The sequence below is a fragment of the Notamacropus eugenii genome, chromosome 1 (genome assembly GCF_028372415.1).
Source record: "Notamacropus eugenii isolate mMacEug1 chromosome 1, mMacEug1.pri_v2, whole genome shotgun sequence".
Classification (NCBI taxonomy): domain Eukaryota; kingdom Metazoa; phylum Chordata; class Mammalia; order Diprotodontia; family Macropodidae; genus Notamacropus; species Notamacropus eugenii.
Window position 1 is genome coordinate 742,966,040 of NC_092872.1, and position 24,512 is coordinate 742,990,551.

Genomic DNA, 24,512 nt, shown 5'->3' on the forward strand with positions numbered 1-24,512 from the left:
TAAAAAGTAAAATAGGATAGAGTCTTAATATTGAAGAGACACTTTTGAGTGCCAGGTAGAAGTTATAGACATAAATTAGCCAGCCCTTTTGTGGAATGACTACACACAGGTTGGATTTAAGCCACACACCACTTTTTTTCCATAGAAAACACCTTGTGATCTCCGCCCCTGTGCCTTTGCTCATTCTCATCTTCATGGGCTTGGTCCTCCAGTGCCCCACAGTCTTCCATGCTTTCAAGTGTTGAATTCTTTCCTGTTCAGCTAACTGATTACTTTTTCCTCTTTGGACCTCTACATAGCTGTTTTATACCTCTCCAGCCTACTTCTCCTATTATTTTTCCTTTTTTGGTTAGCCATTCTCAAGTTGACAGCCACCCCATTGTTTCCAGTTCTAGAAATATTTTTGTACATATGGGTCCTTTTCCTCTGTCTTTGACATCTTTGAGGCATAGGCCTAGTCATGGTACTTGTGAGTCAGAGGGAATGTACAGTTTAGAGTCTTAAGGAGTACAGTTCCAAATGGCTTCCCTTGGTCCCACCTTTCATTTTCTTTAAAAAAAAATCTTTGTCACTCTGATAGGTACGAGTAGATCCTCAAAATTATTTAATTTGCATCTAAGATAAAGGTTCATAGAGTCAAAGCTGGAAGGGACCATCTAGTTTACCTCCCCTCCCATTTTACGGATAAACCAACTGAGGCTCTGAGAAATTAAATGATCTGCCTTTCAGAATCGCACAGGTAATGTCAGAGGTGGGGTTTGAATGTAAGTCTGACTCCACATTCATCACTTGCCCCACATTGCTTCTTGAATTCTTGCTCATTAATTGGGGATTCAGAGTAATTATTTTTTCATTTGATTGCAGATAACTTGCTTTTTTTTCTTTTGAGAATTGCCTCTTCCTATCCTTTGACCCTTTATCTGTTGCAAGAGTGTCTCTTGTCTAACGCATTGATCATATTTTAACTACTGTATATTGAAGCAAACTGTGTTCTTCTCCTACTTCCCTATTTAGACTGTGTGGACAGGGACAATATTGTGCCTGGTAAAGTGTTCCATATCCAGGAGCAACATTACAAGAGTTGGTTGAGTTGAATTTGACTTAGAAAATTGTTTAGAAATGTCAATATTCATTTATCGTAAGCTCTTAGAATTTCAGAGCTGAAAGAGGACTTTGGATGGTAGACTGTGGGCAGCCTTTTCAGTTTATATGCGTGTAAACACATACAGGAGGTATGTTGACTTTCCCCAAAGAGCCCTTGGGGCAGTCTAAGAGGTGAGACTCATTGGGTTTATTGTCTTGTTGTATCTCAGTATTCTTTTTACCATGCCTTAATGAGAAAGGAGGTTCCTTAGGCTTGAAAGAGAAAACACAAAGTTAAATCTCTATGAAGTGGCATTCTTTGTATCTTGTGGTATTGCTGAAAGATAGGATCAAGAGCTGAAAAGGACCCTCCAGACCACACATCGATCCCAGTTCACATGACTTAATGTCCCATGGCTGCAAGGGAGTTTGGGTCCAGCCCTCTTGTTTTCCCAATAAGGAATCCAAAGCTAAGCTCAGAAATCTGACATGACTTCCCTGTGGCCACAGAAATGGTAAACACTGGTTCTCAGTCCCCTGTCTCCCCATGCAGCCTCATTCAGCCACCCCATTCTGCCCCGAGCAAATGAGGAACATGACAAAGAAAGACATGGGAATGAATGAGGGATGATAAAGTAATGCTTTTTAGTTACTTTACAGGGTTGTAATTGTCAGATGAAATAAAGGAAAATAACTCATTTGGGGGGAAACAGGGCAAGAGCCAATAAACTGAAGATCTGTAATTCTCTGGTTTGATTCTGGGGTTTTGTTAGGGCAGTGTGGTGTGATAGCTAGAGAACTGAACTGCAAGTCAATAGACCTGGATTCTAGGATCAACCCAGACACTGACTCACTCACATAACCTTAGTCATTTCTTTACACAAGTCTCAGTTTGCCCATCTTTGAAATGGAGTGAGCGCTACTGGCTGGCTCTAAGAGCATTTACTACATACTGACTGTATACCAAGCACTGTGCTAATGTCAGAGGACTGTCATGTGAATTGAATGAGATCATCTATACAGATGGATGTTCTAAGTTGTAAAACAGTATAGAAATGTTGAGGCAGGGTGGATCAGTGGTTAGACTTGGTGTCAGGAGGACCTGAGTTCCAGTTCTGCCTGACAGTAGCTATGTTACTGTGGGAAGGTTGTTGAACATCTCTGGCCCTGACTGATTTTTCTTCTCCAATAGCACTTCCCTTTTCTAACCATTAAAATGAGCTAATGGATGTAAAACATTTTACAAACTTTAAGGTATCATGGAAATGTGAATCTTATTAAAGGAGATTTATTATTCATGGTTTGCTGCTGCTGTTACAGAAATGTGCCAATGGCTAAATTAGTAGCTGTGAGGAAGGGAGGGAGAGAATAAGCATTTATGAAGCACCTACTATGTGCCACTTTTTACAAACATTATCTTGTTTAATCCTCATAACAACCCTGGGAGGTAATGCTATTATGATGACCATTTTGCAGTTGAGGAAACTGAGGCAAAACAGGGTGAAGTGACTGGTCCAGGGACACACAGCTCATAAGTATCTCAAGCTGGATTTAAACTCACGTCTTTCTGCCTCCAGGACCAGAGCAGTTTTAGCTTTTTCATATCTATAACTTTAGTAATAGGAAGTGTGTAGAAGTAGAGAAAGAGCTGACTTTGGGGTCAGGAAGAGCTAAGTTCAAATACAGCCTCAGACTCTTACTAATGATGTGTCCCCAGGCAAGTCACTAAACATCTCTCAGCCTTAGTTTGGGCCAAAGAATAAGACAGCATATGCTATCATACATAGTCAGAGAGATCTGTGATCTCATTCCTCCAGTGGTGTCTGCCCATATTGTATGACTCATCCATGTGTCCACACCTTTGTGTCAAGGAGTTCACCCAACATGTTGGAGATTTGCTCTAACTCCAAGATCTCTCTAAGATCGCTCTAAGATCTCCTTACTTAGAGCGGATATCAAAGTAGCACATGGGCAGTGCATCACTCATTTCTGGATCTTACTTATTCACTGGCCCATCTTTTTTTCCAGTCATACATTTCCTTGGTGACATCTCTTAAACTGTTTCTCTTTTGTAATTCCTTGTTTGTCATCATACTCATACCTGCCATATGCTTTTCCATTGACCTTGGGTTGATCACTCAATCCTCATGTTCTATGCTTGTGGCCATACACATTCACAGACAGACACATGATTGTGACATGGGAGCATTTCAACTTGACAGGAAGAAGTATGAGATCAAGGTGGAGACTGGTAGCAATAAACATGAAAGAAAAGAACAAATATGGATATTTTGTTCATTGAAATTCATTTTCTTTCATATTAAAATTTTCAGTTTCCTTCTTTATGTGGTATCCGTAAGTGCTCTGCCAGGAGATGGGTAGGCTGATTCATCACTCATCCTTAGTGTGTGGTTTTGCAGTGATCACTGTTTTTAAGGCTTTCAGAGTTATTTTATAATTATTATCATTACTATACACTTGTAGTCATCGTGTTAAATTGTCCTCCTGCTTCTGCCCATTTTACTCGGCATCAGTTTGTTAAAGTCTTTCCAGAGTTCTGGGAATCTCATAATCTCTCAGAGCATATCCGTATTCCATTACATTCACATACCAACCATCATTTTTTTAGCCTTTCCCCCAAATGGTGAGCTCTCCCTTCATTCTCAGTTCTTTGTCACAACCAAAAAATATTGCTACAAATATTTTCTCCATGTGGGTCCTTTCCCTCTACTTGATTTCTTTGCAGTATGAGCCTAGTAGAAGGTATTATTGAATCAAAGGGTATGCACTCTTTGTTGACTTTTGGAAAGAGTGTTATGTTGTTTTCCAGCATGGCTGGACCAACTTACAGCTGCACAATGGTGGGTTACAGCCCTTCCAGCACTGGGCCCTTTCTGGTTTTGTCATCTTTGCCAACATTATGGATTTGAATTAGAATCTGGCTTATTTTAATTTGCATTTTTCTGATTATTAGTCAGCTAGAGCAATTTTCCAATGTATCTGTTAATAGCTTGGATTTCTTCCTTTGAATTCTGCCCGTTTTTATCTTGAACATTTATGTGTTGGGGAAAGGCCCTTGTTCTTATTGGGGAAAGGCCCTCGTTCTTATAGATAAATTAAATGAACAACTTTAATAAGCTGAAGTTAGAATTTTGGAGAGAGAAAAATCCTTGTATTAAGTTTCTCTGATAAAGGTCTGATATGTCATATCTTATTCAAATACGTAACACAAGCCACTCATTCTCCCAAAGATGAATGGTCAATTGAAATAAACAATCTTTTATTAAAAGAAGAAAATCAAGCAATCGGCATATGATAAAATGTTCCAGATCATTAATAATTGGAAAAATGCAATTAAAATGACTCTGAATTTTCAGTTTATATCTATAAGATTGGCATCCGAGAATCTTCGGCAATGAAGGACGAACACACACACATAAGAATGGCAAAGATGAAAAAAAGAAAGTGATGATTTTTGGAGGGGTTGTGGGAGGACAGGCTATCAGTGAATGCATTAATTTTTTGGAGTCATTTGGAGTTAAGTGACTTGCCCAAGGTCACACAACTAGTAAGTGTCTGAGGCTAGATCTGAATTCAGGTTCTCCTGACTCCAGGGCTAATGCTCTATGATCTACATGTCCCCAACTAATGCACTTTTGAGGAAGCTGTGAACTGATCCCGTCATGGTAGAAAACAATTTGGAAATATTCCCCAAAAAGTCGTAGTGATGATTAGAGTTACAGAATGAGACGGACAGTTTTGGACATGGTCATCATGTAGATTTGCTTCCCTTGACTTTTTTTTTTTCAAGGAAGAGTTAAAAAAATTTTTTATTGGGGAAAGAGATAACATGGGGTGGAAAGAGTGACTAAGAAAATCAGTGAAGGTTCTAAAACTTGTTCAGAAAAGGAAAGAAGGAGGTTCAGAGTGAAACAGACACGGGAAACTTACTTGGATGATAAAAAGGGAAAAACCAAACATGTTCACCAGATTGGGGACTTGGGGTTTTATATTCAATCCTCCCTTTCTGTTCGTCCTATATGGAAATGCTTATATTTCTTGGTGTGTGTTAAGTTCGGTAACAAATAACAATTTTGTTTGTTAATGACAAAAATTTTTGAGAAATTAGAAAGATAACACCTCATTCATTTTATGCTTTAAGTCGCAGAGGTTCTCAAACTGCTTTGGCCTACCACCCCCTTTTCAGTACCCACACCCCCTGGAAATCTGCTTCCCTTAACCCTTTAATTTTTTTTTTCTTTGGAAATTTGTATTATTTCAAACTACTACCGCCCCCTAGATTGTTCCAGTGCCTCCCAGGGGGAAGTATCACCGACTTTGGAAACCTATGTAAGATTTGCAAAGTTTTTTACATATGTTGTTTATAATACAGTGGAAAGAACCAAGAATTTGGAGTCATAGACTTTGGTCTCAAATGTTACCTCTACCCCTTCCTGGGTGACCCCCAGCAAGTTGCTTAACCTTCCTGACTCAGTTTTCTCATCTGTAAAGTGAAGGGGCAAGTGGTTGAATTAGATGACCGCTAACCTCCCTTCTGGCTTTAAACCTTGTATCTAGGTGCTCATCTCATTGGATACTCACAACAATGCAGTGATAGTCTGTTATACCACAGCTTACTTGGCCACTCTCCAATGAATGGGCATCTATTTTGATTCCAGTTCTTTCCTACCACAAAGAGTGTCACTGTAGCTAGGATGGTATCTGCAGAGACTTTCTGTTTGTCAGAGCCCTCTGTGGGCTACGTTCCTTGTGTGGAATCTCTGCATCAGAAGGACCTTTGAGTCTCAGTGGTTGCCCTAATTTCCATTAGCGGACTGCCATTCAACAACCCCTGCAACACTGATCATTCCCATGTTGTGCCATCTTTGCCAATTTGTTGGTTATGAAAGGAAACTCTGAAATCTGTGGAGCTAAACATTTAACAATAATAGCTAACATTTATACAGCACCATCTTGTTTGATCCTCACAACTACCCTGGAAAATAGGCATTATTATTATCCCCATTGTACAGCTGAGGAAACTGAGGCAAGCAAGTTAAGTGACTTGCCCAGGGTCATGTCATTAGTAAGTGTCTGAGACTAGATTTGAACTCAGGTCTTTCTGATTCCAGGCCTGGTACTCTAGTTGATCCTGGTTATAGGACTGTATCTTCTAGAATCCCATTAAATTTCAGAGTTGGAAGCTGAAAATTTCAGAGGCTATTTAGTTCAATTTTTATCTAAAGAAAAGTCCTTCTACCATACTACCATTTACTTGAAGACGTCCAGTGAGAGAGAACCTGCCACCTCCCAAGGCTGGCCCTTTCCACGTTTAGCTAGATCATATTTTTAAGTTTTCCCTTGAATCAAACCTAAATTTGCCTCTGTTCCCTCCCCCCACCCCCCATTGCTCCTCATTCTGCTTTCTGGACCAATCAGAAATGAGTCTGATTTCCTGTCCAGATGACATCCTCTCCTGACCCTTTCCCCTAGGCTATACATCCTCCCATAGATTTCTTAGTGGGAACCTTCTGGTATGGACATATTTTTCTATTCTTCTAGTGCAAGAATGGTCTTTTAGGAGAGCTAGCCTTCAGATAATGAAGGGCAGTCACTATTGTGAACTTGAAATCCAGCCCAGGTAAGACTTGGGAGGGCAACAGTATTCTTTCCCTCTTGCGTCTAGTTTTCCTTTCACCCCTTTACAGGAAGGTCATTACCTTTCCTCTTACTGTGGTAAGCCAAAGAACAGAAAGGGTATTTGGAGGCCTTGAAATAAGCCTAGTAAATCCTATTTCACTTTTGAATAAACTTGTCCAAATACAGGATGAAGAGTTTTATTAAATTCCTGCTGTCTTGGAGAAAGAAGAATTTGGCCATGCCTGCAGACATAGCTCCTTAAGGCTGATGACTCCAGAGCTCCAAGAGGCTCAGACCAGCATGTCTGTTTCCCAGAGCCTTTACTGGAAATTAGTTGGATTCACAAAATATCGAATTTCCAAATGACTGCTTCAGCCCCTTACCCTTTCTTTCTCCCTCCCCATTCATTCTAAAATAGGATACAGACTCCTGCATGTAAGACTCCATTATCTGGCTGTGACACCCTTTCCTGCTTATTTCACACACTCTGTCCCAGCCAAACTGGACTACTTTCTGAACTGGACACCACCTCTCCTACCTCCCTGTATTTGTGTTCCAACTCAAGAAAGCACTTCTTCCTCATCTCTTTCTCTCCCCAGATCATAGTTTTATTGCTTGAAGGGACCTGAAGTGCTATTGATTCCAGCAGATACTTGCCCAGGGTCACATAGCAAATGTCTGTGACAGGAATTAACCCAGATTAACTCTTACCTGAGTTGTCTAGAGTCTTTCCCACTAAACTAAGCTGCCTCAAATTCCCCTCTATTTGGATGTTGTCAAGAAGATGCTGGTTGTATATTTGTTGGTTAAATTGTGGTGAGGATTCTCTTTGGGGGTATGATTTGGTCTAGATCATTGGTGCCCAGGTCAAATAGAAATTAGAACCATCAATCCATACTTAAGTATCCCTGTGGTCTGCATGTTGATTTAGTTTTAAAATATAATGTTATCTATATTTTATTTTATTTTAATTTGTTTTGTTAGATATTTCCAATTACATTTTAACACTTTTCCAGCACTTGGGAATGTTGTAGGCTGCACATAGTTGTGTTTCACACCATTACATTCTAATTGACCAGTAAGTTCTGTTCTAGATCTGAGATTCTGTCATTCTTTCTTCTGGGCTTCACCTGGTACCATCTCCTTCATGAAGTCGGTTCTGTGCCTGCCTTGCAGGGTGCCACTCCTTCCCCTGTGTATTGACTTTTCCTAGGAGAATGTTAGGCTATAAACCTCATGAGGGTAGGGTGTCTCTTCCTTTTTGAATCTGGATCTCTGCACCCACTGCTATATCCCAATAGAATATAAGCTCTTGAGGGTAGAGACTTGAATTTTTGCCTTTGCATCTCCAGTAGTTAGCATGGTCCTTGGCACATGGTAGGGCTTTAGTAAATATTTTCAGAATTAAATTAGATAGAGGATATCTTGTATCCTTTCTGGACACTGTCTGCTTATTCCATCGCACACTTTGGCTCAATTTTGAATACTTTCCCTTCTCAGGGGATAGTCAAGAGACTTAAATGGAAATTACTTTTTTTTTCTTGGTTAAACATATTGCAGTTCGGTTGGGCCTGGCAAAAAGTCGTGAATGAAGCATAATTAGACATTCTAGTCTATTTCACTGTGCTTGGCTCAGAACACGCTTTTCACATATTGCTTGTAACAATACTGCAGCAAAGTTCCAGGTGTAGAAGAGCCAATACTCGGAAGTCAGTGCTTTCAGTTCTTAAGGTAGCCACAGAGCCAACTGTCATTTTGGTAAAAGATCACCATGCACCTAGAGAGGTGAATCGAGGGCGCTGAAAATAGTGATAAGCAGACTCAGGTTCGTCTTTATTTGGACTAATGAAGAGAAGTCTTGACACTTTAGCCACAAAAACAAATTGAAATATTGTGGTCAACTGGTCAACCCATTATCTTTGAGCTGGCAAGCTGAGGTTTGACTTGCCTCAAGTCTTGACCTGTAGCTATTTTCTAATTGGTGGCTCAGTTTTTCTCTTGATAAAAAAGGGAGAAATAATTCTTAGGATTAATGAGATCATTGGATAGAATAAATTACAAGCTTCATGACGGCAGGAACCATGTTGCAGTCACCTAATTATTTCCCACAACTCAATGTCCTGCCCCTAAAAAAGAACGCTAGTTTTCTAGTGAAGGAATCCTAGCCCTCAAGCTGCCTAAGAATCTGAGAAGGCATCTAACCCAAACCTCTTATTTTACAACTAAAGAAACTGAGACCCAGAGAGAAGGACTGAATTAGTTAGGGTCACTAAAGAAACAAGTAGCTAAGTTAGGATTTGTACCTTGGGTCCCCTAACACTGGAATCTCATATTTTGTTCAAAAGAAGAACTGATGGTTGCCAGCTTTAGTTCCTGGAGCATTCTCTCATCCACGAGGTGGAGAGGGGATCTAGGATCATGAATTGAAAGCCGGAATTTGAAGTAATTTTTTTTTACCCCCAGACAAGATGAATAACATATAAGTAACAAGACTGAAATTCAAGCCCAGGTTCCTTTGGCTCCAAATCGAATCTGCTCCTCATTATGACATCTTTTTTGGGGGGGGGGGGGGGGGACAGTGATTTTGTTTCATTTCTTTTCTTTGTAGTAATTTTAAAAAATTACTTCTAGCCCTTAAAGACTTGACTGAGGTTGCATTCTGGTGTCAGAGACTTCCATGTGGCTTGAGATTCCTGAGTTGTGGTCAGTCTGTAGAGCAGGACTAACTAGAAACAAGTCATAACTCTATATGTTTAGAAATTGAAGTGATCTTAGAAAGAGGAAGGAAGGGTAAGGGATAAACATTTATTAAGTACCTACTATGTTCTAGGCACTCTGCTAAGTGGGTAACTAGGTGGCACAGTGGATAGAGCTCTGAGGCCAGAGTCAGGAAGATCTAAGTTCATATTTGACAGCAGACATATAGTACCTGTGTGACACTGGGCAAATCACTTCACCTTGTTTGCCTCAGTTTCCTTATCTGTAAAATGAGCTGGAAAAGGAAATGGCAAACTGCTCTAGCATCTTTACTAAAAAATCCCAAATGGGGTCATGACTGAAAGGGCTGAGCAGCAATACCTCTGCTAAGTGCTTTGCAAATATTATCTCTTTGGATCCTCACAACAATCCTGGAAGGCAGGTGCTCTTATTACCCCCATTAAGTTAAGGAAACTGAGGCAGAGAGTAAATGATTTGCTTAGCTAGTGAATGTCTGAGGTCAGATATAAACTTAGATCTTCCTGACTCAAGGCCTAGCTCTCTACCTACTGCACTACTTAGCTGTCTCCAGGAACAGCTAGACCTTAGGCATCATTTAGATCTAGTTTAATTCATTTTAGAGCTAGGGAAACAGACAATATAGATCTACAGCTGGACAGGAATCTTAGAGGACCTCCAGTCCAACCCTTCAGTTTCCAGAAGAGGAACTAGGGCCCAGAGAGGTTATGCAGTTTGCCTAAGGTCACACAACTAATATGGACCAGATTTGGCCCTGGAATCCATGTCCTCTGACTGCCAATCCAGGACTCTGTCTCTATGTATGACATTACATTATTTGATGACTGTCATACCTAATTATCACAGAAGGGGCAGCCAGATGGTATAGTGGCCAGAGTTTGAATCCTCTCTCAGTCACTCACAAGTCATGAGTCTATGGGAAGTCCTGTTGTGCTTCAGTGTCTGCCTCTGGAGAATGAGGGAAATACTAGGCTTAATGTCCCATGGGTGTTATGACGATTAAGTGATCTCATTATAAGCCTGAAAATGCTATATAAATGCTGGCTATTATCATATTGTTGTCATCATTATCACAGAAGCTTCAAAATGGGTACAAGGCAGAAATTCAATTTAATTCAACCAACATTACTGTCTGATACAGATGAGGAAACTGAGGTTCAGAGAGGTCAGGTGATTGTATAAGATCTCCATTGGAGACTGTCATTGAGCTGGGATGAGAGTTCTGACCTCATAGTTTCTAGAAGCCCAATGTTCTTTTTCCAAAAAGGCTAGAAAATTTTTCTTCTGCCATCTAAGGATATGCTTCTTCTGTCTTTTTCTCTCTCCGTTCTTTCTTTAGCTCTTCAATCTCTAGTGTTTACGCCCTGCCCTCACAACACACATGTATGTAACTCTCACTGTTCTGAAAGAAGCTTATGAAAATGGGTTGGAAAGTCAGGCTGAGACCAAGGATGGAAAACCCTCTGAATGCCAGTCATTGTTTAAGACAAACAAGGCAGAGATAGATGGCCATCGGGAAGCCTGTGGATACAAAGGCCTGCTGGGAAATAGGGTGTTTTCAGAAGCTGTTTCTATTAGATTCTTGGCTTTAGGAAAACATTTAAGTCAAGTGACAAGCAGTTGGCCTAAGTGCATTTAATCTCTCCATTTTTAAAGTTTTTAATTTTACATATATTCAAATCAAGAGGCTATGACTGGTGACTTGACCATTGGACAAGCATTTAGCAAGTATTTGCTATGTGCAAAATTCAAATACAGACCAAAAAAAATGAGACAATCCAAACCCTGAGGGAATTTACATTCTTCTATAGGAGGAAAACATCATGTTCACACATAAATCAATACAGAATAGATTTTAAAAAATACAAAGTGATTTAGGGACATATGTATGTATGTGTGCATGAACCATGGGGCAGCTAGGTGGTGCAATAGATAGGGTGCTGGGCCTGGAGTAAAGAAGACCTGAGTTCAAATGTGGCCTCAGACTCTAGGTGTGTAACCCTGGGCAAGTCACTTAACTCTGTCTCAGTTTCTTCATCTGTAAAATGAGCTGGAGAAGGAAACGGCAAACCATTCCAGTCTCTCTGCCAAGAAAACGCCAAATGCGGTCATGGAGAGTCAGACACAACTAAAAGGACTAAACAACAACAGTGTGTGTGTGCTAATCATGGAGCAGCCATCAATACAGAAGAGATAAATAATCATTTGGATACACTAACTGGAAGAAATGATCGATAAGCGTTTCTTTTGTCCAGTGCATGGCGTTGCTCTAGGAACTGAGGATGCAAATGGAGCTGATGCTCCATAGGGGACACAGAATGAGCACAGTTAAACAATTACAAAAATATACGATGTAATTGGAGGGGTGGAGGGGATTGGAAAAGGCCTCATGCACCACGAGCCAAGCCTTGCCAACCTGAGTGACTGGAGGAATGGGGTGCCCTGGGCAGAAAGAGAATTCAGGAGGAAGGGTGGATTTTCCATCACGAACAAGCTGCGTTTAAATTCCCGCTTGGGATTCCATAGAGCCTCTGCATTTCCCCAAATAGTGGAAGTCAGAGCTTGTAGGGGCCACAGAGACCCTCAGGTCTGTAAACTCCTTGGGGGCGCAGACTGCTTTACTTTTGTCTTTATCATTCAGTGCTTGGACATAGTAGGTTCTTAATAAATGCCTGTTGAATTGATATGATGTGAATCCTTTTACAATTGAAAACCCAACAAGGTGAAATAACTTGGCCAGGGTCCTATGGGCAGTCAGGATTCAAACCCAGAATCTCTGCCTTCCACTCAGGTGCTCTATCCATGATGCCACCATATTGTCTCCAGTCTCTGGTCATCTTGCCAAGATCCTTGACTTTCTCCCATAAGATTTCTACATATGATTTAAAAAATGAGACCAGTGTTGTAACATCTCAACTCTGACACTTTTCTTTTGTGCAAAAGCCCTGGGGTAGACAGTAGGATTTTAGCTGGGACTTGAAGGCAGCCAAGGAAGCCCTTGGTCTTTGAATGAGGAGACTTGGGCCCAGAGCACCTAGTGAGTGTGTCCACAGCCACACAGCTGATCAGTGACCAGTCCAGGGCAAGTACCCAAGTTCTGACTCCCCACTCTTCTCTTTCCATCCCACCAGTGAGTATGGAATGTATATATATATATATATATATTTTAATACTATCAATCTGTGTATCTTCTTGGCTGCTCTCGAGTTCCCAAGAAGAATCAGGGCCTTATGTGGAACATTATTTGTGGAAAGAGCATAAACCGATGACCTAAAGAGATACCACTTGTCCCAGGCAGCACAGGGCCACCATCATGAAGTGTTACACAGGTTTGGACACAGCCCGAAGGATCACCCTAAAGCAATTTCAATGCTCTGTGTGGTGCAATGCTGTTAGCAGATTCTCAGGTCCTTGTGTAATGAAAGGGGGGAATAGACAAGTACAAGGTCACTTAACCTGATTACAAAAGCCCTTTCAGGGAAGCCAAAGGTCAGAATAACAATAATTTCCGGTAATAATATCTCCACACTGACACTTTTCTATTGGGCAAAAGCCCTGGAACAAAAGGTGGGTTTTAGCTGAAACTTGAAAGAAGCCAGACAGCACAACTCTCTTAGTTTACAGGTGAGAAATCTTGGGCCAGAGTGGAAGGCATCGTTATCATCTTCAGGGCAATGGCTAGCACTTAGATCACACTTTAAGGTATGCAAAGAGCTTCACATTTTGTCTCCTTTTGTAGTCCTTTAAGATGGCTTGCTGTCTAGTACTTAGGGGTGGAAGAGAATTCAACCAAAAAAGCTTCACTATCAGGGTACGCACATTTTTATCTGTGATACACAAGCCTAATTAACTTCACCGGGGTCCCTGTTCCTCCTTAACTTTTTCCAAAAACAATCCACTTATCCCAGTTATTAAGTACCTACTACTCCAGGTCCTGTGCCTAGCTACTGGGGGATACAAATAGAGTGAATGTAGCAATCTCCAATGTCCAGGAGGCTACATCCTAATGTGGCACACAGTAAGTATCTATGGGAGTCTGTCTCTTCCGATTGGTAAGTCTCTGGCCTGGACTACCATTTTGTGAGGTGTCCAAGCCATGCGAACTTCATGCTAGGCTCTCCGAACTTTTCCAGCTCCTCGATAACAACCTTCCCCCTTTGGGTGTCCTCCCCCACTCTTTCCTAGCTCCCGTCCATGTGTTGTTTTTCCCCACTAGAATGTAAGCACCTCCAAGGTAGGTATTGTCTTGAGTTTGTATCCCCAGCACCTAGCCCAAGATATCTCTTCCTCTCTCTATCGCTGTCTCTATCTCTTTCTCTCCTTTTCTTTTCCTCTCTTTTTCTCTCTGTCCTTTTCTGTCTCCCTCACTCCCCTTGTCTTCTCTCTCTCTCTCTCCCTCTCTCTCTCTCTTCATACACACACACACACAAATACATACATACACAGATATGAAGATAATAAACACTAAGGGCTTAAATACTAGGTTTGGAGGAAGAGAAGACACCAGCATTAGGGGAACAGGAAAGATTTTATGTAAAAGCTGATGCTTAAGCTGTGTTCCTAAGGCGGAGGATTCTATGAGGCACAGAGGAGGAGGGAGGGTATTCCAGGCATGTTCAGATGCTCAGTGAAAAGGCACAAAGTCAAGATTTGGAGTGTCACGTTTGAGGAAGAGAGAGGTAGGTTTGACAGGACTGTTGAGTACAGGATGGGACGTCATGTCCAGAGAGGCTCGAAAGAAAAGGTAAACAGTGGCCAGGTTGGGAAGGGCTTTAGAAACTCAGTAGAGGATCTTAGAGGTAATAGGGAGCCACTGGAGTTGTTTGAGCAGAGCAGTGTCATGGGCAGCCACATTCTAGGAAGCTGAATGAATAATTGAATGAATTACTACGTGCTAAGCACTGTGCTAAGTGCTGGTGAGGAATACTAGAAAGCAAGATGCTCCACACCCTTTTCTCAAACAAAGCACTGACCTTCTAACAAGGGAAAACAACAGAGAAAAGGGAGCAGGGTAGGGAGAGGACACAGCTCCAGCCTTTTCTGTTCCCCTGAATACTAGCATTCATTGATATCTTTTCTCTTTTTATTTATTTACTCTAGATAGTGTTCTTTAACCACTTACAATCTAATGAGGTAAGATTCAGAGAGGGGAGCCAGAAAGGGAGGGATGGCTGATAGACATGATGACGTGGTTTGCAGATGGCTGGGATGTGCTCAGCACTATCTGGCACATAGTGGGTGCTTAATAAATTGTTTATTGGTTATTTGATATTGATTGAAGCATTATGGAGTCCAGGGGGTGCCGGGGACAGTCAGTCCCAGGCTCCATTGGGAGAGGGCTAGGGAGGATGAGGCACCAAGCAGCTCAGTTGGGGAATGTCAGGGAAATCACTGAGTGAGGCAGCAGTGTCTGATGGACTGGGGCTGAGGGAGGCTTGAGGAGGCTGGGAACCTAAGGAGGAGGCTGGTACAGTAATCTAGGTGAGAGGTGATGAGGGCTTGAACTAAGTAAAGCTTAATTCCAGCACACTCCCTGTTCTTTCTGGCTGCTCACAATGAAGGGGATGTACCCTCCCCCAGACTTATCTATTCTACCATGAACATACAATGTTCGGCATCCTGGGATCCCCTTCTCCCAGGAGAACCAGGGCAAACGGCTAAATTGGGGATTCTTGAAGGTACAGAGCAATTTAGAGACCGGAGTCCAAATGCCAATTTTGTAATTTAGAAGGTTAGATGAATTTCCTTAACCCAGAAAAATAAGAAGTAGCAGAATTGGTGAATTGAGGAGTCCTGATGATAAAGCCAGTCTTCTTTCTGAAATACCAGTGCCCCTGAAGGTCCCCAGTTTTTCACAAGAGGAGGACAGGCTGTTTCAGCCTCCTGTGGGTTAAGAACTCAGCAGGGGCAACCTCATATGAGCTTGGATCAAAGCTATCCTGCTACAATGTGGAGGCAAGGGATCTGATCAAAATCAGATCCCCAATGTCAGCATTCCTGCCGCTGCGGCTTAGTTACTTAACTGGACAAGCATTCTTTGGGGGATGGGGCCTCAGCTGATGAGGGCTGGCCACAATGGCTTCCAGCACAGACCTGTGTGTGTCCTGCTTTCCCTGCTTGTTTCAAGCCCTGTAACTTCCTTGTCAGCTAGGATTGACAGAAAAGGGACCTCCATGGTCTAGTCCAATCCTCTCATTTTCCAGAGTAAAACTCAAGCAAGCTGATTTGCTCAAGGTCACATGGGTGTTAGAGGTGGGATTTGAACCTTACTAACAATCCAGTCCTCTTTCCGAAAAGTCCCAGCTCTCTTCAAGGCACCCAGGTGCCAACTCTTCTCGGAAACATTCCCTGATTTCTCTCAGTTGTTAGGAGTTTCCCTAATGAAATTATTTTATAATCTGTTCCTGTTGTGAAGAGAATTATGCTTTTTATATTGATCAGTATATGTGTAATGAAGATACTAATAATTTACAATCTCAAGAGTGACCTCTTCTAGTATATTCATTACACATATATCAATTAACATGAAAATCATATTTCCCTTGACGCTGTATACTTGCTTTGTCCCATCAGTAGAATATGAGCTCTTTGAGGACCAGGACTGCTTTGTTTTTCCTCTATGTTTCCACTTGCCTAGCACCATATTGAATGCACATTTGTTGAATGGAATGACTTGCCCAGAATCCCACGACTCCTAACCTTGGCTTTCCCATCTCAGGTCTGGCATCCTTTCCATTACCCCATGCTGTCCTGCTGGACCCTTTGTAGGAAGATGGGACTCTCTTTGTTCTGGTGTTGTACAATCCCTTGGGGGATAGGGGCACCCTCATCAGACAGACACAGCATATTTTCCCTTTTTAGACTGTGTTTTTCTCTACCAGATATTCAAGCCTTTATTTTTTTAAAAGGTCAAATGAAAGGGGGAGTGAGGAGGAGGTAGAGGCAAACAATTCAGCCTTCTGTAGATGTTCACTGGCTTTGTCATCTTGGCTCCCTGAGAAAGGAGGCTTGAACTATCAGAGCCGCAAGCCCAGAGGGAAGGATTCCAGCATCGGGCCTTTCGCAACTTCTCCCAGGCTAGCTCAGAGATTTATGTTCCACATGACTCCCTGCCCTTGTTTGATTTCACCAGACCAAACAAGAGATTGTGATGGAGCCTGCTGGCCCAAACCTCCTCAAGTTGTTTCCTCTTCCTTAGCATCAACACTTAGTGAATCATTGAATGTCAGGCCTGGTCAGAACCCTGAGCCTAGAATGCCAGATCTGGGTGGAACCTCAAGCCTAGAAAGTCAGAGCTAAAACATTAAATGCCAGGGATGGAAGAGTCCTCAGAACCGAGGATGCGAGAGTTGAGAGGGCCCTTAGCATTTACAAGCATTGAGCAAGTCACTTAACCTCTGTCGGCCTCAGTTTCTTCCTTCTGTAAAATGGAGATACTAATTGCACCTACTTCTTATAGTTGTTATGAGGACCAAATGAGATACTTGTAAAATGCTCGGCATAGTGCCTGGCACATGGTGCTAGACAAACATTAGCTATTATTTTTTTTATCATCATCACAATCAAAAGTGTTATTATTCTGGTCCAAACCCTTTATTTTAGAAATGCTGAGGAAGTTCATATGACTTGTCTAAGGTCACACAGCTAAATTGTGTAAAGAGCCAGGAGAAGCGCTTAAGACCTGTCTCAAGTGACTCCCTAGCTGGAAGGGATCTCTCCTTGTCCCGTTGCTTTGTTCCCTTTTGACCTCTTGCTTCTGGGTATTTTTTCGATGTGTTATTGATGAGTCATTCTTTTTCTTTGCATCTCTGTGGCTTCCCACTTACCTCCCTCCCTGCCTTCCCACAATCTAGTAATTATTTGTAACAAGGGAAGTCAAGCAAAACCTGTCAACATATTGTGGCCTATCTGAAAATGGACGTGCCTTGTTCCCACTTCCAATTCATCCACTCTCCCTTGGACTTTAATCTCTTAGGTCATAGCTATTGAACTACTTCTAGATTCCCCTATTCCATCATAAACTCTTTAAGAAAAGGGACTTTGTCTTATCTACCTAACGCAGTGCCTTGTGTGTAGCTAGGCTTAATCAACATTGATTGATAAGATGAAGTCTAGTCTGATAATTGATCCAGTGTTCTTTCTAGTACGCAGAGATTCACCCATATAATCCGGTATGGTACTCATTTCTCCCTTTATGGGCAAAGAGAGCAATACCTGGGAGGGCAAAAGAGCGAGAGTCTCTCTTTCTCTGGCAAACAAAACCCAGCACTCTTCCGCATAGCTTATAAATTGAGTGGGATTCCAGTATGGTGGTAGTCACTGGGGATGGTAACATGTGCTTTTTCACAAATGGGGTTAGAAGATGATTCTGTTGGCTGCCAGGGAGTAGCTGTCAAAATAAATAAGTTGTATTTTATAGATTTTTAAAAATTTATTAAAAGTTACTACATCTTTGGTCCCTTAACTCAAACAGAATAACAGGCAATATTAGAATATTGTGATGAATATTGTGTGTGAATATTGTGATGAGAAAATATAATGGTGTTTTAATAGTAAGGGTACTTTTTTTGGCTTTCTAGCAGCTTTCTCTAAAGTTAGCCATTCAATGACCACGTTGGGTACCTACAAAGAACTAGGCACTGTAGTAGGTTCTGGGAATTCAGTGACAAAAGTGAAAGTCTCTACACTCACAGGGAGTATACATGAAGGGAAAGAAAACTGAAAAGCAATAATTCTATGGGACAGTCTGTGGTTGTTCAAGGAAGTTATGGCTAGATAGCAGTTTGTTGAGGGTGGGGAGGACTAGTGGAATTAGTGGCCTACAAACTCAATGTGAGTCATTGTAAGATGGCCACCCCCAAATGTCCTTCCATACCAGGCTCCATTGATAGAGGAAGAGACCCTAAAACTTAAGGAAATGGCGGTCCCACTGCCCCCTTCCCAGGTCAGAATACATCCAGAGTTCTGTGCTCTATGCTGGGCACCCCAGTAATGCAGTGAAAAAATCACTGGATTCAGAGTCCAAAGACCTGGGTTCGAATTCCACTTGGGCATCAAATCATTCACAACCTTAGCTCTGCGCTTTGCTAACTCAGTTATCCTGGGAAAGTGATTTTGTCTCCCTGCTTTCTCCCTTGTCTGATATTATCTAAAGAAGACGCTGAAGAAGATGAAGGGGAAAGAACTCATAATTCTTCATTGAGAGACAGATAAAGACAGAGAAAGGGGGAGAATTGGAGAGTTTCTTACAGATTAAAAGCTTCTTACAGATCCAGATAAAAATATATGAGAATGGCATAGGGGAAGTGAGGAGTGAAGCCTGGACTCCACCAATCAGAAGAGAGGGCCACAGGATGAAGGCACTTTCAGGTGCTGGGGGGCAAGTGGGGAATTCCCAGAACTGAGGAGTGAAGTTAGAGGTGGTCAGGGAGTTAGGTTGTGGGAGTCAGGCCATCCTAAGAGGAGAGGGAGCAAGGCGAAGGAGAAGAGTTGGTACCAATATGGCAGAGCAGGTATGGAGGCCACCACCACTACCATTTAGAAAGAATGTTGAGGAGCTGGGGAGTGACCAGGATAGTGACAAACCTTGAATGAATGACATGAGTCCTGGTTGAAAGACCTTTAGGGTGTTTTGCCTGAAGAAGGGAAGGCAGCCTTGAGAAGGCCTGTGAGCTGTCTTCAGAGGTCTAAAGGGCTATTATGGAGAAGAGGGATGGCACTGGTTTTGCCTGGCCTTACAATATGAAACCAAAAGCAACTGGCAAAAGTTTCAAAGAAGAAAATTTAAGTTTTGATAGAAGAAAAACCTCCTAATAATTCGAGCCATCGCAAAGTGACATGACATGCTCTGAGAAGTGGTGCGTTTACCAACTTGGAGGCCTTCACACAAAAGTTCAGTGACCTCTCAGGCATCCCAAGGTCATAAATTTAGGGCTGGAAGTGACCTCCAAGGCCATCGAGTCCAACTCTCTGACCCTCCATGGCCCAAAGGGTCCCATGTAGTACAAGGAGCATGAGTTTGGAATCAATTTGGAACCCTGGGTTCAAATCCCACTTCCACTACTTACTACCTGAGTGGTCATAGGCAAGTCATAACCATTCTGGGCCTTAGATTCCTCATTTGTAAAGAAAAAAGATTGGACTAGATGACCTTGAAGGGCCCTGTTAGTTTTGTCTTCTTAATCCACAGGATCATGGTGCTGTCCATAGGAATGGGGAAAGTTGAAGGAAAACTGGAGTTTCATTTCCTATGGCCTCTTGCTTCTTGCTCTGGGGGTGCCCAACCCTCTGGGTTACACTGGGACCATGACCCTGCTTCCACCCTGCTGAGTGGGACCTCTGCAGTTCTTTAGTACTGGGATTCCACCCTTCAGCCACATACATTGCCCAGGTAGACAGCAGCATCAGCTGAAATCTCTTAGCTTGCCTGCAGATGCCTTGGTGCTGACTAACTTAATTACATGTTTGTTGTTCCACCCATTTCCTGTATGGGAAAACCAGCCAGTTTCTTAATGAGTGAAATACATCAGTCACTTAATGGTGAGGAACTTTAGGGACCACCATAGAAAGCAGAGAATCTGTTGTTTCCAAGATGCAGCAAATACCCCGAGTGGCCACAACAGCACACCATCTCAGAGTTGGAAAGGCCCCCTGTTAGTGTCCACCTAACCCAACCTGTACCTAACCAGGAATTTCCTATTCAAATGCCCAGGTGGGAGAAAGAGGGAGGTCATCCAGACTTGACTTAAAGATATCCCAGGAGAGGGAAGCCCCACCCTGTGGCAGCCCAGGCTGCTTGGGGACAGCCCACATTTTTAGACCTCCTTTTCCTGTATCCAACTTAAATCTTCCTCACTGCAGCTCCTCTGCTTGCCCTTTTGCATCCCTCAGCCATCAAACAGAACAAGTCAAGCAAGTTACTCTCTTCCAGGTAACAGCCCTGTAAATACTTCAGATCATACTTTTAGACCAGCAGGAGAGACAATATAGTACAGTGAACTTGGAACTGAAGGGCATAGGACCAAATTCAAGTCCTCGAGCTGCCGTTTACTATCTGTATGACCTTGGACAAGTCATTTACCTACTTGGATCCTCAGTTTCCTTATCCATAAAATGAAGAGGTTGGACTACTGCTTCTGAGGTCCCTTCCATCTCTAGATCTGAGTTCCTCAGACCCAACATGAAAAGATCTGACTGGTGTTAAATCCCTCAGGGATGAAAGAGACCAGCTTCTAGATCAGAAGAGCCATGAGCTGCCCTTGGGTTGGAAGGGACCAAAGCAAAGTTAAATGACTTGCCCAGTGTCCCACAGCTGAGGCCAGATTTGAACTCAGGAAGATGAGGCTTCCTAACTCCAGGGTCCCCTGCATCACCTTGCTGCCAAGGAGTGACATAGTCCCTTCCTAATCTAATTCTGTGAGCCTATCTATGATCCTCATAATTCTATAACGATTTTTAAAGTCATAATAAATATATGTATTAGTCTACTATGACTCTCCTTATATTTCAGGCACGGAGGAAATATCAATCAGTCAGAAGTATTCATTAAGCACCTACTGTGTGCTAAAGGACTAGCATGTTACTGGTCTGCTGTTCATGCTAGTCTGGGCCATTGTGAGTTGCTCTCTGAGGAGTTTTCTTTCCCTTTTGTGTGACATTCTTCTTTTCCCCTTTTCCAGCGATCTACAATTACAATGCATCCCAAGACGTGGAACTGTCTTTGCAGATTGGGGACACCGTCCACATTCTGGAGATGTACGAAGGTAAGGAGGAAGACACATTGCTGCCCGATGACAAAGGACCCTGGGGAAGGATGTTTACTGATTAATCTTGGGACTTTCAGAAGTCAACATGCCTTTTCTCCTTCCTGTAATGTTGCAATCCCACACCAGGAAGGATTTAGGTTGTAAAACTTCATGCCCGAAGGGCTTTTAGCAAGGCAAGCTGAGCAATAGTAGGGATTCCTGATTCTATTTGTGTGACTGTTGGATTTACCATAGATAGAGCCCCTCCTAACCTTTCAGAGGCCCATGCATTTCTAGGTCCCAAGAATAGTTCATTAGACACCATCCAAACATTTTATGGACTAAGAAAGTGAGACCCACAGAGCTGAAATGATTCAACAGGTAGGAAGTAGAAGAGTCGGGATGTGAACCCCATTCCTCTGACCCAATAGAGCAGTCTTTTCACTGGACCATACTGTCTCCCCTTTTTGTTCCCGAAAAATGTATTACCTGGTGTTGGCCAGGCCTTTGGTGAGGAACTCAGCTGACAACGGATTTCACAGCTTGTCAAGACTCAAAATTTCTCCCACTTGGTAGGGATTGTCAATAGAGCCTCTGAGAACCCGGGGTTATCTCTGCCATGATCAGGCATTGAAGAAATACTTGAATTAAGGAAGCCAGCCAAATGAAAGAAGTGACCTGATACGAGGGGCCAGGCAATGAGGAGGAGAAAGTTATCTGTCTCCTGACCCTTGAATACATAACTGTAAATATCACCTCTGGGAGTGGGTCAGAAACAGCCACAGGTCCATCAGATGCTGCAGAAAACTGTTTCAAAGGCCTAAGTGCCCCCACTAGCCCCATTCATCCATCATGAGAGGCAAGGAGGTCCGTAGGGGAGGCAGGAAAACTGAGGTTCCAATCTTACCACTGACACCGGCTGGCTGTTTGAACCTGAGTAAATGACTTCATGTGTCTGAGCTTGTTTCCTCGTCTGTAATAAAGGGATCATAACACTGACTACATAGTTCTGTAGGTAGAATGAAATCATGTCTTTTAAAGTGCTATGTAATGGTACTGGTTAATGTTGTGATTATTAGAGGCAGCAGAGATCCAAATTCAAGTCATTCCTCAGATATTCCTTAGCTGTGTGACCAGGTATATTTTTCAGGGCCTCAGTTTCCTCATCTGTAAAATGGGGGAGGGGAGGTTGGACCCTTTTCCCTCTGAAGTCCCTTCCAGCTCAACAATTGAAAGTCCCATAATCTTCTTCTTTTCTTGATTCAGCTAGAAGCCCTGGGACAAGTTGCTAACCAAGCCTTCATCCTCTGACACTGGTTGTTTTCTAGGGTATAGCACAGATGGAGAAAAGGAGCTGTTTTGTAAATAGATAAAAGGATGGGGACATAAGCTCACTGAAAGCATCTCCGGCACAGCATCAGTCACAGATAGGATAATGTTCATAGGGAGGATGATACTGAAAGGCTGGGAAAGGAAGGAATATGCTCATCCATTTCTTTCTGGGCTTTGGATTTCCCCAAAGTAATCAGGTTGGGCCTTCGTTGGGTCCACAGAGTCCATGCGTACCCTGGAAGAAAGATTTCTCTTGCCATTGGATATGAATAGCCAGGATAGACACAGAAAGAGATTAGCCATAAGATAGATCTACCTGAAAGTTCTAATTCACTGAGGAATCCCAGGTGTGAGCAGGAGTCCTTGGGTCATCTTTATACATTCTCTGTAGCTCCAAAAAAGTATGTCATGATAGATTGAAGGGCACTGATTTTGAAATCAGAAGTTTTGAGGTTGTATCCTAATCTTATGACTTGAGCAAACACTTGCCTACTAACATCTTGAATTTCAGCATTTTAAAAATGATTCAGCTGTCATTGGGGCCCCTTCCAGAAGGGGATCTCAGAACTACCCTCATCCCTAGTCGTTCTCTTGCTCCAACCCAGTCCCCAGGGGCACCTTGGGACAGGAATGACCTTTCTAAGCATTCCTCAACTCTGAGCTACTAAGCCTCAAGGCCTAAGTGAACAAACTCGTGTAGGCTCATAATTCTGCCAGTGACCAGGAATCTAACTAATCCACTGAAGCTCATGACAAAACTGATTGGAAGTGAATTAGATAATCAAGTGTGATCTCCTGGAAACCGAAAGGGTAAAATGTCAGCAGGAAGACGTTGGAAAGAGGAGGGAGGTGATAAGAGTGAATCAGATGCACTTTTCCTGGAGACTGGATTCCTCTTTGGGACCTTCACACAGAGAAGAGCTGAGGGGGGCTTGTTTTCCCACTATGGTTTAGTAGCAATCCGGATCATGATTCTGTGGATGGGGGAAAGAAAAGAGGAGGGGTCTAAAGACATGACTAAATTCATATCAGCCAACTCAGATTTTAGGAAGATGTGCATATAAGTTATGAGCCAGGGCAGGTAAAAGAACACTGCAAGAGAAGCTTCCACTGTGATAGAGATCAGAATGAATTGACAGTAACTCTAAAAGCAACAAGAAAAGGGAGATTCACATATGCACACACATATACAAGCGGTATTGGAAGCAAGTGTTCCATATGCATAGGTTGATGATAGCAAATGACCAAGAGAAGGTAAAACTACTCAGCTCTTATGTTGCTCCAATTTTCTTTGATTCAAAGGGGATTCAATGGAGATCATACTCTAGTTTGGATTCAGAAGACTGAGTTCAAATGGAGCTTCTACTGTTTACAATCTGTATGACCTGGGACATGCCTTTGGATCTCCATCTAATCATTTGTAAAATGTGGGAGTTGGATTAAATGACCTCTAACATCTCTTTCCACGCTTAATCTGTTATCTTACAATCTTTGGACTTAGAATGAGAAAAGACCAAAACTTAATAGTTAAGTCCCAAGATAATTGAGGAGATAGGAAGTTTTTCTCAGTGAATTTAAATGGCTTCACTTGGATGAATTAGACCCTAGATGATGGAATAGCCATATGTGTGTGGATGTGAAAACCCTCCATGTGATCTCTGAAGGACCATGGAGAAAAGAAGAGGAATCATAAGACTGGAAAAGGACCAGTGTCCCAGCATTCAAAAAGTAGAAGAAGGTTTTATCTGAATATTATAGATAAGTGAGTGTGACTTGAACTCTTGGCAAATTCTAGGACAGGGGTGGGGAACCTGAGGCCTTGAGGCCCATTCCTCTTCTATGACATAGCAGCCAGACCTCAGTTTGCAATTTTAGACTTGGTATCCAGGAGGAGGAGAGGTGATTTCCCATGATCCTCTCCCCTGCTCAGACTACACCTAGAGAACTGTGCTCAATTCTTGGAGACAACTAGCTACA

The 24,512-nt window shown here is 42.4% G+C and overlaps 1 protein-coding gene across 2 annotated transcripts in view; it reads left to right on the forward strand.

Annotated features, from left to right (window-relative positions):
- Positions 1–24,512, forward strand: part of DOCK5 (dedicator of cytokinesis 5) — a 247,758-nt gene that overhangs the window by 44,467 nt on the left and 178,779 nt on the right. For both annotated transcript variants that reach the window (XM_072636751.1, XM_072636826.1), the window contains exon 2: positions 21,138–21,221. In XM_072636751.1, the coding sequence (XP_072492852.1) occupies positions 21,138–21,221 (84 nt within the window). The remainder of the gene's footprint in view (positions 1–21,137; positions 21,222–24,512) is intronic.